The sequence below is a fragment of the Apus apus genome, chromosome 1 (assembly GCF_020740795.1).
Source record: "Apus apus isolate bApuApu2 chromosome 1, bApuApu2.pri.cur, whole genome shotgun sequence".
Classification (NCBI taxonomy): domain Eukaryota; kingdom Metazoa; phylum Chordata; class Aves; order Apodiformes; family Apodidae; genus Apus; species Apus apus.
The window spans coordinates 126,533,352-126,550,341 of record NC_067282.1 but is presented as its reverse complement, the minus strand read 5'-3'; the positions used below and the strand labels follow the sequence as shown (position 1 = coordinate 126,550,341).

General features: G+C 46.2%; 1 protein-coding gene across 4 annotated transcripts in view; it reads left to right on the top strand.

Moving 5' to 3' along the window:
- The first annotated feature begins 106 nt into the window (after nt 1–106).
- Nucleotides 107–16,990, top strand: part of LOC127379870 (TRPM8 channel-associated factor 2-like) — a 29,028-nt gene continuing 12,144 nt past the window's right edge. For 2 of the 4 annotated variants that reach the window (XM_051608077.1, XM_051608074.1), the window contains exons 1-6: nt 107–555; nt 9,409–9,528; nt 10,323–10,956; nt 12,711–13,681; nt 15,618–15,712; nt 16,703–16,916. In XM_051608077.1, the coding sequence (XP_051464037.1) occupies nt 10,340–10,956; nt 12,711–13,681; nt 15,618–15,712; nt 16,703–16,916 (1,897 nt within the window). In that variant the 5' untranslated portion in view covers nt 107–555; nt 9,409–9,528; nt 10,323–10,339. Of the gene's footprint in view, nt 556–973; nt 9,529–10,322; nt 10,957–12,710; nt 13,682–15,617; nt 15,713–16,702; nt 16,917–16,990 lie in introns of those variants that run through there. The other 2 variants (XM_051608076.1, XM_051608075.1) reach the window with 2 other exon arrangements.

The following is a 16,990-nucleotide window of genomic DNA, read 5'->3' as shown; positions in this document are numbered from 1 at the left end:
GGCACCGAGAAGTTTCTAGAGGCAGCCGGGCTGCTGCCGAGCGCCCGGTGGTGCCGGGGGCGGGGGTGGCGGTGCGGGCAGGGCAGGGCGGGGCACGGGCAGGCGGTACGCGGCCAGGGGGGAGTGCGGAGAGGGAGAGTTTTATTCCCTGGGGAGCGCCGGGGACAGCGCTGGGTGCGCGGGGCGGACCCGCCTCCCGCTGGCAGGAGGTGCCGAGGGGCCCGGCCCGGCAGCCAAGGGGGGTCGCTGCGGATGGACCGGCCCGGGGGAAAAGCTTCACTGGGGGCAGAAGTGCGTCCCCTCAGTGCTACCAGTCCCTTTCGTCAGGATGGGCTTGTTTTCGTTTCGCCCATCACGCTCGTGTGGGCCGTGACAGGACAGGAGAGGACAGGACAGGAAACGAGCACGGAGGCGATGTGTGGGCAGCGAGTGCGCAGCCTGGGGAGCGTGAGCGTCCCTTGCCTTGCTCGGTTGGGGATCCCCTTAGAAACCACACTCTGGATCAGAAAATGTGAGGTCTTAAGTGCTGTGGCTTGCACGTCTGAATCCATTGGGGTAAGTAGCATCGTTTTGTGCCTTGACCTGTTGCCGGAATATTTGGGGATGCTTGGGAAAAAAAAGAGGTGTCCCCTCCGAGTACGAAGGGCATTAGCATACAGAATTTCGCAAACTAAGTTCAGGGCTTGTTTGGCAGCTGTACGCACCTCGCGAGCTGCGTGGCACTTTTGGCCAAATCATTTGCCATTTCTAGTGATGTAAAGTCAGGCCATGACCTCGGCAATCATTGGGGTCATCAGTAACTGCGGCACCGGGAGTCACGGACACCGGCTGCCCTCCCTGCCCACCCCTCACAGCTTTGTGCCCTCCCCGCCTCCCGCAGCCCCTTCCCGCGGAGCCTTCCCGGCCCTTCGTGAACTTTCTCCTCCCACTTCCCCGACACGCCCTGGGCCGGTGGCACATGGGCCTGGCTTGGTGGCCTGCAGACGTCTGTAGTCCGTGCTTCGGCTCCAAGCAGAAAGCTGGGTCTAGACCCCTGCGGCCAGGTCGCGCACACCCCTGAGCGGCTGAGAAGGCAGGTGCCTCCGTGGGGGGTGCCTCCTGCTTTTGAAGCTTCAGCCCGATGTTTGGTCCTTCGGTAACAAAACTAGGCACTGAACGGGGAAGGAAAGAGGCTTACAAGCTGGTGCTTAAGTGTTTCCAGAGTTGCTTTTCCAAACCGCATTGCTGTGTCAGGGCACAAGCCCATGTGATGCAGACGTCTGGGTTGCGAAGGGATCCCTGGAAAAGCTGCTGTACGCGAGATTGCTCTGTGAGTAGGCGCGTTGCATCTGACTCTCTATGCAACCTGGAGTTGTTCCGTGCCCGTATAAAGCTGCATCTGTGCGCAGTGCACAGTGATTCCAGCAGCTGTTTGGCTGATGCCAAAGGAAATTAGTAGCAAAAGACCCTAAAGAACCTGTTGTTTATTCAGCAGGTGGTTGTAAACTGCAAAATCTACAGGTTTCCTTTAGGAAAAGGCATATGTTTTAACCCCAAGCAAACACACGGTTCAGTGCACTTTCAAGCTCGTTAAGCAGGGGAAGGTGGAGAGGGAAAGAAGCAGTTGTGGTTTCTGGGTGAATTTGGTCTAGAAGCTTCTAGCTGCTGTAAATTTGCAACTTAGCATGGACGAGTTCTTTGGTTGCAGATTAAATCTGTAAGAGGTACAAAACTGTGCATAGACCCTGATACACTGAGGAACACAAAGAAGCACCTAAGGAGGACGTGTTAGGGAAGGCACAGCAAAACCTCTTCACCTGTCTCCTTCCTGAGTCTGTATCGTACCGAATTTACATCATCCAGTCAGCACTAACACCCAGCTCATCAGGTCTGACCCCTCTTTCCACCTAGATTATTTTTGGTCAACTGCCTTATGTTTGGCAATTAAGCTTCTGTTTGGGACCAGCACTTCTTTAGCTATAAGTTGAATATTCCCTAAGTCTGCATTTTAAAATTGTAGTATGTAGAAATGGTGCCAAATTAGCTATAACTGCCAAAAATGTTAGAACCAAGTTTAGGAAAGTGATAAATAGTAAAAGGAGATCTTTTAGTGGAGGTCTCTTACAGGTGTTATGTATCTCATGTATATTCAGCTGTCCTCTGTTTTCAGCATAGCAGTGCAAACTCTTAGAGAATTTTAACCCAGTACTGCAGGCTATGTGCCTTAGTAGCTTTTCAGAGACTGCTTAGATACTGTTTAAGGGCCTCCCTTAGGGGGCAACAGCCAAAAGTAGAGAGCAAGGCTGTTTGTGGATGGCTTTATGGACAAGAGGTCAGAGAAAGCAGAAAAAAAGCAGTGGGGTGTTTTAAGTGATGTGAATGCCATAATGCCTTTACTAGGTTATGTATTGGTGGAAGGCAAGTCAGAAGAGTCTCTTTATGCCAGCTTGAGACATAATGTCTCTGAGTCTTAAGGCTCATTTTAAGCCTTTTGTAAGGCACGTTTATAGTATCATAGCATTGGGAAGGAGCCTTAATGTCATGTCAGGCCTTTTTTCCAAAGATAAGAGACATCGACAATTTTGAAACTAATGACAGTAACAGGAATGATTTCAGAACTCAATGGGTACACTTAGGAGAGGTGAAAATGAAAATTTTGGCAATAGCTTTCAGGCAGAGTGAAAGGCAAGTTAGATGATTGCCTAAAACAGCAGGGAATAGCCAGGGCAGTAAAGTGTCCTGCAAAACTACTAATTGCAGCAAGAATCTGAAGCAGCCTCCCGGGACATGAAGGCTATTTAAAGCTGGTCTGCAACATAGTAAATTTATAAATAGGCTTATATAAGGCTTGCTAGAGGTAACATAAAACATAAAAGATGGCGTAGGGCAACACAGCTCAGGTGTAGCTTTATTGACAAGTGCTGCACAGGCAGGGCAGGACACAGGGGGGACATAAAGAATGGAGGACCTTCAGGCTACTGTCAAAGGGTTGACTTCCCTGGTATGCCATGGCTCAAGTCACTGTACTGTGTAGGTTGACCCAAGCCCCTCCATGACAGGCTGTGGCCTGAAGGTTCAGTTTCTCACTTGTGTGCATCAAGCTGGCACTGAAAACTTACACAAAAGGGCCTGAGATGTGAGGAATGCAGGTCTGTACGAGTTCAAAGATGATAAAATGGGACAACAGCAAACAGAATAACCAAAAAGGGAATGACCCCCAATATTAAATTGTGATTGGAACAAAAGCTGGACCTAGGCTCATCACGAGCACTGGGTGCATGCTTGATTGGCTTGAAAGGACCAAGTAATGGGGCATAAGAAAGGAATAAAGACAGAAGCCACACACCCTGTGTGTACTCGGACTTACCACCAGCTGGCAGGTGGAGGAACAGGCTGGCCATTGGCAGGGACACCCTGATGCCAACTGCCAGGGATGATGTGATTTGACCTAGCACAACCTGAGTGTGTTGAGAACATTCCTGGGGAAACTAATACTGGATGGATGGCTCATAGAACGTGGTCAAGAGCAATAATTTGTGCACCTGTGTTATTTGAAATAACATCAGAAAATCAAATAGTTGCTATGGTTGGCAAAGCCTTCTGAGATCACCAAGTCCAATCATTCACCCAGGAGAGAAAAACAACCAAACAAAACACCACCAAACCAGCAACAACACAATACCCACCATGTCCACTGGAGTGTGTCTTGAAGTGCCATGTCTGTAAGTTTTTTAATGTCTTCAGGGATGGTGACTCCACCACCTCCCTGAGCAGCCTGTTCCAATGCCTGCCTACTCTTTCAGTAAAGAAATTATTCCGAATATCCAGCCTAAACCTCCCCTGCCACAACTTCAGGCCATTTCCTCTGGTCCTATCATTATTCACTTGGGAGAAGAGACCAACACCCACGTCACTACAGCTTCCTTTCAGGTAGTTGTAGAGGGCAATGAAGTCTCCCCTGAGACTCCTCCAAACTAAACAATCCCAGTTCCCTTATCATCTCTCCTAAGACTTGTTCTCCAGATCTTTCACCAGCTTGGTTGCTTTTCTCTGGACAGGCTCCACCAACAGGCCCTTCTGGGCCCTTCTTGCAGTGAGAGGCCCAGAACTCAACACAGTACTCCAGGTGCAGCCTCACCAGTGCTGCGCGCAGGGTCAGGATCGCTTCCCTACTCCTGCTGGTCACACTATTCCTGATGCAGGCCAGGCTGCTGTTGGCCTTCTTGGCCACCTGGGCACACTGCTGGCTCATATTCAGCTGGCTGTTCACCACCGTCCCCAGTTCCTTTTCCTCTCAGCGGCTTTCCAGCCATTCTATCCCAAGTCTAGCACTACATGGAGTTGTTGTATATCAAGTGCATGACCTGACACTTGGCCTTATTGAACCTCATACAGTTAGCCTTGAATCAAGTATCTATCTAGCTGCAGTAATGAGTAAGTAAGTAAACTTGTTACTGTTTTTTTACTTGGTATACATTTCTTCTGAGAAATTTATTTGGGTAGTCTCAGAATCCAAAAGAAACCCCTCAATGCTTCTCTGTTGGTGTGTCCCAATTATACTGAATTAGAAAAGGACGTGATTTAAGAGATCAGGGATAGCTTGTAATACTTCTGCTTGTTGCATTTTAAGATATAATGGTGGACGGTGAGGAGGAAGCAATGTTCGGTTTATGTGAATTGCACATTTTTTGTTGCAATAAGTGGTGCTACCCTTGAAGTCTACAGTAAGACATAGACCCTCATCAGTTTGTGTGACACTTCCGTGGTAGGCCATTAAGGATGTCAGCTGCTGCCTGCTACCTGAGTTACACCCTGCCTTTTCTTCATTCTCAGCTTCAGCGAGCTGCCCCACTATCCCTGCTTTTCCTTGCTCCCTAGCAGGATATAGCGCAAGTCCTGTGCTGTCCTTTTAGTTTAGAAGAGAGAAAGTTGCTGGTTTTCCTTATTCTTTACCACATCGCTGCAGACTATAGCAGATTGGCACGGCCCACATGCAGTCGGCATTAGATCACTTCTCTTTTCCTTTTCAAATGAAAACAGTGGTTTAACATCTAGTAACATTAAAGGGAAATTGTCTGACCTGCTGTATAGCAGGCACGCAAATGAGACTCGGGCTCTCCGACCGGATTGGAACAGGGCTTGTACCTGCGCTTGGAGATTTCTAAGCTGCTGTTCTCCTTCTTCACCAACAGATGTCCACGCTTATTCTAAAATTACAGGCCATGGGCCTTGCGTTTAGGCAAGTTCTTCGTTTTGATTTTGTTGGGTTTTAAAAAATAATTTTCTAATAAGGTTATTATTTTTTTTTCTCCCATTCTTCTGCACATGACTTTCTGTTATTTGGTCATTTTGTTTAAGTAGTATGTGCTGTCCTTTTCAGATCTGAGATGTAGATTTTTAAGAAGACTAAACAGGGCTTTTTTGTATAGACATCTCTTCTGATTCAGTGTATCTGTGTGCTGATGGTAGCCCATTAAAGCCCTGCTTTCAGTTTATAGGAAGTTAGTAAAATTAATTGTAATTAATATGTTAATTACTTACCAAAATGCAAAATTATTTTAAAATACTCAGATGTCTTCATCTGCCTTCAGTTTGTACTTTCCTTGCCTTACCTTTAAAAGTAATTAAGGTTGCTGGAAAGATGTATGTTGAGAAATTCAGGGGGTTTTATTTCTTTGCATCCTGTTAGACAGTGAGTATACCATACTGCCTGCGCGTTAACATCACCAGAAAGGATGGGCAATTCCTGTTTATTTCCTTAAAATACAGCAGCATTTTACTACACTTGGAAATTCAGTCTGTTTAATAACTCTTAACCCTGTGATTGTTATATATATATATATAAGTACAGTAACTTCCTTTGGTAATTGCATCCTTGACCTAAAATGGCTTTGATAATCCGATTTCATCAATCTGTATGGATTACATTTTTCCCCACCTGGCTTTTACTAACAGCCATCTTTGGAAGTTATACACTATTGGAGCTTTTTGTGATGTTGCTCTTGATGGATATAGTTTTTATTTGTAATTTTAGAGTTGTCATTCATTTTACAACCTAATGTATTTCCTCTCTGGCTCTATTTCCTTTTGATGTATTTAGCTTTGTTTGTTTGACTTTTGCAATATAACATAAGAAGGGCTTTGTTTGATATATTTTTTCCAACTTTGTGTTTCACATGCAAGCTTTCTTGCTTGCCTACCTGCCTCCCACTTCTCCATCCCACTCCTCCAGCTGTCTCATGAGAAGTTCAGAATGGATGTTTTGAAAAGGTTTTTTACTGAGAGAGTGGTCAGTCACTAGAAGAGGCTCCCTAGGGAAGCAGTTATAGCACCGAGCCTGTCAGAGTTCAAGGAGCACCTGGACAACACTCTTAGTCATATGGTTTAGTTTTAGGTAGTCCTGGGAGGAGCAGGGATTTGGACTTGAACATGATTATATGGGTCCCTTCCAAACAGAGATATTCTGTGATTCCGTGATCTCCACTAGGTGCCTTCTTTTACCATAGTTGTGAGCAGTTATTTAAGAAAGGTTGTTGTCCAAGTGTTGTATTCTCTTTTACATGCAATTTATTTAATTTATTGCTGCATCTCAGCACCCTTTTTGCACATTGCTTGATCTTTGAATTTCATGTGTCTCTGCTCTAACCTACCCAAATGGTGGCTTCATGGCTCTTATGCTTTCACAGGTGCTGAAAAGGGTGGAGAAGCCGGCAGAACATACCTGAGATGTGCAGTCCTGAGAGTAGTTTCTCCATCTTCAGGTTACAACAAATTTGAGCCTATTCTTGAGTTGTCCAGCCCTACAGTTGCCCTGAATGCTCTTCCTATGGGAGCACACACTGGCTAAGACCGAGCCCCTGATCCTCCATCAGAGCAGAGCCTGAACACATTCCTGCCCTAACATCAGCCCAGGCTCTCACTTGTATGCTTAGGCCAGCTTCAGAGCCCACTTAATCTTGCAGTGCAGACACTGCCATTCTTTATAACAATATGCCATAGAAATTTGAAGTGCATTTGCAGTTTTCATGTATGTTAAATTTGCATTTGTGCTACACAGCATGAGTCGTAGAATTATGGAATCAGAATGGTTTGGGTTGGAAGTGACTTTCAATGATTACCTGGTCCAACCCTCCTGCCCTGCTGAGACATCTTTCACTAGGTCAGTTTACTCAGAGTCCCATCCAACCTGACCCTGAACACTTCACAGAAGGCGTATCCACAGCTTCTCTGGGTAACCCATTCCAGTGTCTTGCTACCCTCATCATAAAAGATTTCTTCCCTATATCCAATCTAAATCTACCCTCTTTCAGTTAAAAATGTTTTTGATGATGAACAGGCATAATGAATAGAAGAGACAAACGTCAGCAAATAGCAAGTGTCAGCATTCTTCTCCTTGTTCAATTTGTTGATAAACATGTTAAGAAGACAGAGCCCCCCAATTCTTCACTGCCTGCAGGCTTTGTAGCATACGTGATGCTTGGTTGCTGCTTAGACAGCTGGACTGTAAATCTGAAAGAGAATAAAGACTGGAAACCCCAAGAGTTCCCCCTATTTATGAAGAGCAGCCAAGTCCTTAGGAATTGTGTCTCTCTCACTCACTTAGGCTGCTGTGGTCTGAACAAAGGGTCTACCCCAGTGGCTGTCCTTTGCCTTTCGTCCTGCTCCTCTCAGATACTGTGCAACCCTATAGGTTTTACTCATGAGGATCCTCACAGACTTTACAGGGACCTTTATGGACTCGCCTCAGAGTGACTGAGGACTTGACAAAGTCTGTTCCCTTATTCACCCTTAGAGCCCCCCAGGTCATCTGTCTCCTGGGGATATTCTTCCTGAGTGGACCAAGGGGTATTTTTGCCTTTGTACTACATCCCTTTTCTTGGGTGTGATGGTTTCTGGACAGCAAATGGTGGAATCTTAAGTCTGTTTTTAATGAAGCCCCGAGACCTTCCATCGTGTTCCTTTTCCAGGGACAGAAAGGATAGGAAGGAATTAGTCATCTGGCAGGATTTATAAATGTATACTCCAATACCTACTCTTAATATTCTCAACTTTGTGAGGAGTGGGAGCTGTCTGAAGGTGAGAGGTGGAAGGAGCAGGAGGGAACACACAAAAAAGGTAAGTGTTGTGGACTTGTTCCAGACACTGTTGTGAAGAATCTGCACTTCCTGTTAAGAAGGGAGGCAGCTGGGAGCCAAGGAAGATTCTGCATGTGCCCAGAGCAAGTTGCTATTTGTTCTTTGTTGACATGACAGACATACAACTCAATCTTCTACCGCAACCTGCAGTTCTTCTTAGATGTGTGTTCTCTGGTCCCTGCTGTGTCGTCTTCTGTCTCTCTCTTGAAAGAGGTATTTGTGTCTGCTCTAAGTCTAATACTTCTGCCTTCTCTCCATGCTAAAATGGATAATAAAATGGTAAGAGAGAAACTGTGACTACATAGGAATTAGGAATTCTGTTATGTGATGGTATTTGCAATCAGCTAAGAGAGAGTTAAAATCCTTCCCAAGACAGCCACTCCTTGTTCTGGATGAGTGCCAGGGAGCACCTATCCTTTTATGAGACAAGAGTCTAGGATGTTAGCTTTCAAATCCTGTGTTAAGAAGAAGGGTGGGGGCTAAGAAGTAAGGGTTGGTTTTTATTTAATTTGCGTCAATCCTAGTCCTGTAGGGTAGTTCTCAGGTAGAGTACAAGTCGCTGAAACTATACACCTGATTTTCCTCTCCCGAACACCATTGTCAGTGTATAGTTATAGGTATGTCAGTAGCAAATCCAAAGAAGCCACCAGAAAAAAAAATGCAGCGACTGTTTTCCCAAGCTCTGTTACTACTTTGTTGCATGATTCGTGGCAAGCCACCTCATCCACTCAGATCTGGTATTTGCCTTTAAATGTAGAGCTTATTTGAACCCAAGGAAACCAAGCTGGGATTCAGACATAGCCAGCACTAAATTACTGGGCAGTGTAGTTTTTATCCTGTGTTAATAAGCAGCTTCAACTCAGAAATTTTATGTAAAACAACAGGGGAGTCTCACAAGAGTTTGGGTGAAAACTGGGAGCTTCCAGGCATGTCCAAAGGATAAGCCATAGGAATGAAACTGTCATTCTTTATCAGGTTGCCGTTTCTGAACACCCTGCGGCTTGTGACAAATCCAAATCAAGGATGTTTCTTCTTCAGGTTATCTCCATTTTCCTGTGTTTGCGTGCCACAGATTTGTTTTCAGGGTAGCCAAATACGAAACCTAAGTGAAGACCAGATAATGCTGCTTCAGTGTTGGCACGGAATGCTGCCAGAAAAAGGGCTAGGCCCGCCCTGGAGGAGCTCCTTCTCTTGCCGAAGGCATTGTGCTTCAAGTCAGCGTGATTCTTGAGACACAGGAACTGGGTGGGACTGGGTTTTACTTTCTACCTTCAAAACCTTTCTGTTTGCACAGTCACAGCAGACCCGGCTCAGTGAAGATAGTTTTGCTGAAGAGCTAAGCCAAACTTTCAAACTGAAGGAGCCTAAATAGAACATGTGTCACTCATAGTTCTCCAAGGACTTGGCAATCAAGGTCAGTACCACTCTCCTTACTTTGTAGATAGGGAAACAGGTGAAACAAAGCTACAGAAAAGGGAGCATGCAGCAGTTTGGATCAGGAAACTAAGACATGAGTCTTTTGTGCCCGTACCTGCTCTCCTAGGTACTATGTAACTTAAACTGATGGTTTTTTTCCAGGGGAGCTCGTTGTCTCCATAATTTCTGCTGACTTTCCTCCTCCTCACAGCTCCTCCTAAGACTAAGCAAGCGCTTATAGTACCTAAACAGAGGTAGAAAAGTACAACTTTTGAATATAATCTTGCAGCAACTCTGTGTAGCTCTGCTCGTATCCAATTAGGAAATAAAATGTGAACTGCGTGTTTGAATTATGCCATGTGTTGTGTTTATAAGTTCTTTTAATTTTCTGGCTATTTCCACGTAAAACACCTCTACCAGTCAAAATCCTAGTAAACTCCCTGGAGCATCTGGCACGCTCCCTTTCCAAATAAAGTGTTAATGGGAAAGTGAATACCTTTATTTCCTTGTTCTCCACCATGATGCATAGCAGAATTTTTTTAAACAGTCACTTTCTTTGCCTCCATCATCTTGACATACTTGTCACTTCTGTTTAAATGGGTGTCATGGCAAAGCCAAACAAGCAAACAAAAAAAAAATCCAAATTCTTGAAAAAGTGTTGTCCACCAAGCTGCTTCCAGTACATTATTCCCATTTGTTTGAAGTTCCTACTAGACAACAAAGAGATGACCCCACAGGGTTGTTCTTTATTGCTGAGCCATACTGTAATAATGTTGATCTTCTCTCCACCAGATAGGAGCGACCTGAAAATGAAACCTTCTGCTACCTATGAGCTGTTAGTGGATGGTGTTGGGCCATGGGACTTGACTGGTGGTTTTGTTCCTTGTGAGCTGCTACTTGTTGGAGAGGATGCCTATCCTGTGCTTGTGAGCTCTAAGAAGCAGGTTCTGATTGCTGTTTCACAGTATGGGAAGGGTCGGATGGTGGTTGTTTCCCATGAGGGAATCCTGAAGGACTCCAAGTTTTCCCAGTTCCTCAGAAATGCTGTGGAGTGGCTCAAGCCTTCCCCTGAGGCCTTGGTTGGGGTCCATCCTCACTTGGATCCCCTCTCCGAGCTGCTGCTCAGGGCTGGCACCAAGGTACAAGCTGGGGCAGAGCTCAGCTGTTCCCTGGGGGTGTACTGTGTGGATGCCTATGACAACACGCAGGCAGAAGAGCTGGTTGGCTTTGTAAAGGAGGGTGGAGGGCTGCTCATTGGTGGCCAAGCCTGTCAGTGGGCTAGTCAACATGGCAAAGAGAAGGTGCTGTTTGAATTTCCTGGAAACCAGGTGATCAGCGTGGCTGGCGTGTACTTCACAGGAAATGCGGTGGAGAAAGGCATCTTCAAAGTTGCCAAGAAAATTTCCAAGATCCCCTTGACTGTCCCGTGAGTATCTGAACTGCTGTCTGTTTAAACAGCTAATCAGGTTATGCAGGTGAGATGATGTTTATAGAAAATTACTGAGCTGAGAGATGAGGATGGTGGTGAGTGGCGGTCCTTTAATAGTCAGAATATGGGACAATATAAAGGGGCCCTTCCTGCTGTTTGCAATTGGAAAGAATGGTGCTTCCAGGGCAGCTGGGCCAGGCTTGGGGAATTCATTCAAAGGGAAGGAATTGAGGGGAGCCGTCTTTTAGAGCAGTCTGCTGGACTAAGTGTACCCGAGTGCAACACTGGGAGAGGGACAGGAAGAGTAACTCCTGTTCTCCTCCCCAGATGTGTGTACCTTCAGGGCAACTTTCACACAGTTCAAAACCAGGTTGGAGATTGAGCACCAGGCCAGTCTTCTGGGGCAGGCTCTGACTGGCACCTGCTGAACTGGTTTAGCCTGTTACTTGCAGAAATTCACCCTCTGCGGGTGAAACCCAGGGACTGGTACAGGCTGAGGAGGTGGGCTGGGTGCTGCCTCCCTTCTCAGCTCCTGACACAGCCTGTGAGCAGGAAACCTCTGTGCTCCCACGTCATTTTGGGATTCAAGCCTGGCCCCTTTGGACCTGGAGCAGCAGGTGTAAAAAGTCAGGGCTGTTGTGACTTGTATTGCACAGCAGCCCAGGCAGTGGAGTCCTGGGCATTGTTCTGTGATCTTTCTCCACTTCCCTTTGCTGGCAGGTGTGCCAAGCTGTGCCTCATGCCTCTTTCTGCTGAATTCCACAAGGCACAGCGGCTTCTCTGAGGAGCATCAGTGCTCCTGTACTTCCTCTGCGTGGCTGCTTCATTTTACTGTAGTAGCAGCTGCAACAATTACAATAAAATTGCCTGCAAGTCCTTCCTTCAGAGCCTGTTCCTTGTATGTATATAATGCTCAATTTATATTATTTTCAAACAAGTAATTGGATTTTATATTCTCTGGATGCTCAGTTTGTTTCCCAGTAAAGGTAATAGAATGCCCTGCTGTGGAATTCAGTGAAGTGCTTAGGATACAGCTAACAAATGAAGCTACTTAATTAAAATTTGCTGATTGACTCTTGTTCCCTCCTGCAGGGCATGGTCTCATGCCTCATGCACGGTGCATGGAAGTAGGAGAGAGGTGGCGAACTCAGCAGTTACAAATTACAAAGCAATTAACAAGACTTTAAAAGGCAACTGATGGTGAATTACACATTGTTTAGGGTGCTTTTGTATTGGTTTTGATCAAACCCAGAGCTGCAGAGAAGTTCAGATACCTAGGTTCTGTTGAACAGGCTAGATCTTCTTGATGGCCTTTGCTGAACCCAGAGGGTGTCAGGCTGCGCTGGAAGGCAGGTCCTGGGCTGTATGCCTGGGTTCATACTCTGTGTAACAAAGGGTCTCAGTACATAGTAACCAAAGGAGAGCTGCAGATTTAATTAGAGTAATTCAACAGTGATATAGAGGAGATACATGGAAATAGCAGAGATAAGAGGGCCTTTCACAGTATAATATCTTCATATTGTGGAGACCCTGTGCTGATATTCTTACAGATTTGCTTGGCTGCAAAAAATGAGTCTTTAAAAGGAGAAAAATAAAGTGTTGATGGATTTTTTTTCTTCAGTGGATGAATTGGAAACATGATTTACTAGGATGGGGGAGAAAGAAGAGGCAGGGAATGGAACAAGGTGACCTTTTGTGGGAAGGATTCTGGGACTATAGGGGACTAACCTGGACCTCTCTTGTTTTTGCAGGCACCAGGCCAACCTCAGCCTTGATGCTGAGTTTCTCCTGCGTGGTTTGTCAGAGCTGGATTTGGTGACAGGGGGCATACCCTCCATCCTGCTGGTGCACGGTGTACTCTCCTTCCCACTCTGCCTGGACAGCTCGCATGGCTGCCTCTTAGCTGCAGCACGCTATGGCCGGGGCCGTGTTGTGGTGGCAAGCCACGAGGGTCAGCTGTTCTCCCCAAAGCTGGCCAAATTCCTGCTCAATGCTGTCCACTGGCTGGATGGTGGGAGAAAGGGGCTGGTGGGTGTGGATGCCAGCCTGAAGAAACTGTGTAGCCTCCTCTCTCAGGAGAAGGTGAGCTCGCAGGTGTCACAGTTGACGGGCAACATCAGCGTGTACTGCTGCTCTTCTTACAGTGACGGACAGGCGGAGAGGATCCATGCTTTTGTAGCGGAGGGAGGTGGCCTACTGATTGGAGGCCAGGCCTGGTACTGGGCTTCCCAGAACCGTGGCAAAGCTGCTGTGGCAGAATATCCTGGCAACAAAATCCTGAACCGCTTCGGGCTGAGCATCCTGGGGCAGAACGGCCGGGCAGCCAAGTACCCGGTGGTGGGGCCCGGGGAGCACTACCACTTCCGCAAGGCACTCGCTCTTTTCAACAAGCATGTAGAGAAGCATGAGGAGCTCCAGGCCCCCTTGAAGGACTGGCTGCAAAGGCTGGTACATGACTGCACTGCCTTTCTGCACATCCCAGCTGCCAACTGCCCTGCATATGCATCCCTCCACCGCATCCTGGCCAAAGTGCTTCGGAGGAGTGGGCTCCCACACGTGAGCAGGGACTGCCCTGTCAAGAGTAACTCCAAAGAGGCAGTCCTTCTCTGCATGGCAACTGAGCTGTCCCTCACCATGACAGACAGTGCAGCCCTAGTGCAGAAGTCTGCCACTGCTGTCTGTGCCCTCCCTGTCACTGTGGAAATTGATGGTACAAACCCAGGTGAGGAGCATGTCTCCCTTCTTCTTGAGGCATCCTGTTGCTGGGTTCAGTGGGGCACCTGTCCTCAGTGTGCATGGGTCTCTATGTCTGAACACGGGGACAGGTGTATAGTTTTGTTGTGGGCTTGTGTAGTGGCAGACAGGCTGGTTTTGTGGCCAGCCCTGATTTCAGCTTTTTGAACCACCCTATGAAAGTCCTGCTTCCTTGCTGTTCAGGCATAGGCACTTGTGGGAGAAGAACCACCTAAGGGTACTTGCACAGCACAAGAGCCTTGGCAAGAAAGTCTCCTTGAGAAACACTGGGCTTTACACTGCAGGTTGTTGCCCTAATTGTGCTGATACAGCCATCTGTGGGGCCATCCTATGAAGAGGTAGGAGTTAGGGAGCAAAAGGTTTATTTTTTATCTAGATAATTTCAGCCTGAGTTATAGCACCGTTTTCACAATTTGTGTCAGCACAGTTGATGCAGTGAAGGTCTGGTTTTGGGGGTGAAAACAAGAGGCTAGAAGCATGGTGGGAATTTCTTGGGCTGACACCATCACTGAAGGCAAAGCATTTGGTGATTACACCCTGAATGATTTGTCTAAGCTTGGGCCTTGTATTTATACAGCCTTGCTGAGATTCCTGCTCACAGCTGGTATGTTTAAACTCTAGGTTAAATTCCACTAGTAAGGTATTAGCCTGTGGACAAATGAATATTTTTTGTTGTTGTTTTTTTGTTGGGTTTTTTTGGTATTGGAATACGGCTGAGAGGAGTTGTTTGCATTGTTCTAATAAAGTGCCGGGGACTGTGCTGGAGTGGTAGTGTCTGAGTACAGAGGATATGCAGAGAGAAGGGTGGAGGATTAACAGTTTTTAACACTAGTGAGTCAAGACAAAAAGGGAAAATTGTTAGGGCTGGCTGAACTGAATCTGTTGGATTGAACACAGGATTTTGTTTGACCAGAAATATTCAGGATGTGTTGTTTCACATAAAAAAGAAAGAAATGCTAGTAAACCTTGAATGCCCATTCAAAACTGCTTTTGGTACAAATTCAGCAAAACCAAGATAAATGGGTGAAACATTGTGATAGGGTCTAATTTGCACTTTCTCTTGGGTTAGATCTTGCTTCACAAAACGAGTCCTGTTTCTTGAAGGATGGGAGAGGTTGTTAGTTGGGTACTTCATGACAGTTCAGCTCTTCTTAGGACTTCTGCTGTTTGTGTTTAAATTTGTTTGAGTAAACTTTATGTCAGAACCCAGGGAGTGGATTTTGCCTGATCAGTAGGTAGAGATGGATCGGTTTTGCACTATGTATCCTGAGTGTTTATGGAGATCTCGGCTGAGGAGACTTGCATTTCCATGGGAAGACTGTCTAAGAAACATGCTGAACTGTAGCAGCATCTTACACCTAGCATAGGACAGTCCTTTTAGGCTTTCTCATAACTTCACTCAGCTAGAAATGGGAATTCAAGCAAGCTCCAGCTTGTGCTGGACCAGTCAGTAAGGAAAAATGTGATGTCACCCTCAGTCAGTTAATTAGAAGATGGTAAATGACCATTACAGCTTCAACTGTGTGTAATACCACCACAGTATGCACCTCTTATGAGAGCTTTAGGGTCAGAGGACCTAAGCAGAGGAGGTGTTGGCATTTGGGTTTCTTTTATTTTTACTTATTTTTTAAATACACTAGTAAACACATTTAAGCTTGGCCTTTACAGAAGTTCACATTTGGGTAGGCTTGCTTGCTAATGGTGTGATGTTCACACTGCTACCCTATTGCTTAAAAACGGTATTTCTGATAGGTTGGGTAAAACTTGAGGCAGTTCTGTGGCTGTAGAGCAAGGGAAAAGGAAATGATGGAATGTTCTTCTGTTGCAGCTTGAAATTTCTAGAATCTGTAGCATCAGGCTGAAGAAGGCTTGACTGTTTGGGACTGTGTTCTCTTATCTTTCAGGTAAGACAGCCTGGAGGAGTACAGGACTCTACCTCCCAGAAGGGCACACAGCAGTTATAACATTCCCATGTCTGGTGGTCGGTGCTGGTCTGAAGGTAAGCTCTCTCTAGTTTGGCCTCTGTTTACACTGATGTATTTGTCAGGTGAGCTCTCAAAAATGGGTCTAGGCAGCTTTTCTCATGTGTTTTGCTTGCATTTCCAGTCCTTTCCTACTGCTGCCACCCCGAGGCACTTTCAATGCATTGTCATAGTTTCTCACTTGTTCCCCACTCTCTTGTGTAGCTTACCTCTTATTTAATTGAGTATGGCTGCTTCCTGAAGGCAGCTATATTTGTTCCGTGCAAGGAGAACCGAACAAGGTGATTTTCAGGATCAAGATAAGTACTTGAGCCTTTCTTTGCAGCAAACTTAGTTCTTCCCTCTCCAGATCTCTCATAAAGTACTTCCACAGAGCTGTCACTATGGCTTATGTAGATATATCCAGATCACATATGAACTAGTTACTTGGAATCCCGTTCTCTGCAAGGTACAAAGCAGATAAATGCCTACCTGCTTGGATGTTTTTTTGCTGTGAGCTGCCTGCAGCTGAAATTCAAAGTTAACTCAGATGTTTCTGTCTGATCCTGCAGTCGCATGCTGTCTGTCTTACTGTGTGAGGACCATGGAAGAGACACAATGAAAGAAGCCAGGAGTGATATCTCTGCAACTTACACGTTACAGGATGTGACTTTGATGCTGGTGAAAGGGGAAGGAATGATCAATAGAAGTGCAGTGCAGTGAAATAAGTCACTGCAGTACCCTGAGCTGCTGGTGAAGGATGTAGTTGACCCAGTAAAAATGGGAGCATAGCTGTAAGACTGTCTGAGACTGTGATAGCACTCAACTTCACCAGCTTTTTTCTCTGTATTTGCTGCTTCTGGTCACCACAGGCTGAAAGCTTGAACTAGGCTGGAGTCTGAAGGCTGCTTCTGCATGCATGCCCTGGAGGAATAGCGCTGCAGCAGATGACTCAAGAGAGTTGTGGTTATTCTGCCAGGTCGCACATGGAGCCCTTTGACCAGCTGTTCTACCCTTCTGTTTGCCAGGTGCAGATTGGGTGTCACTCGGATGATCTCTCTCGAGCCACAGAGCTGAAACGGGCCCCAGTGGTAATACGCACCTGTGATATTGCCTGCCAGAAACAGTCTATTTCCTGCCTCTGGGGTGGCCTCATTTACATTGTCCTACCAGCAGGGACTGTCCTTGGGAAAGTGCCCATCACAGTAGAAGGGGCAGTCAGAGCTCCTTTCTTCAAGCTTGGTAGGTTTGTTTACCTTGGTGCCTTTCTCCTTGCTGTTGCTCACAGATACTATCTCTGTAACTGAAAGGAAAGA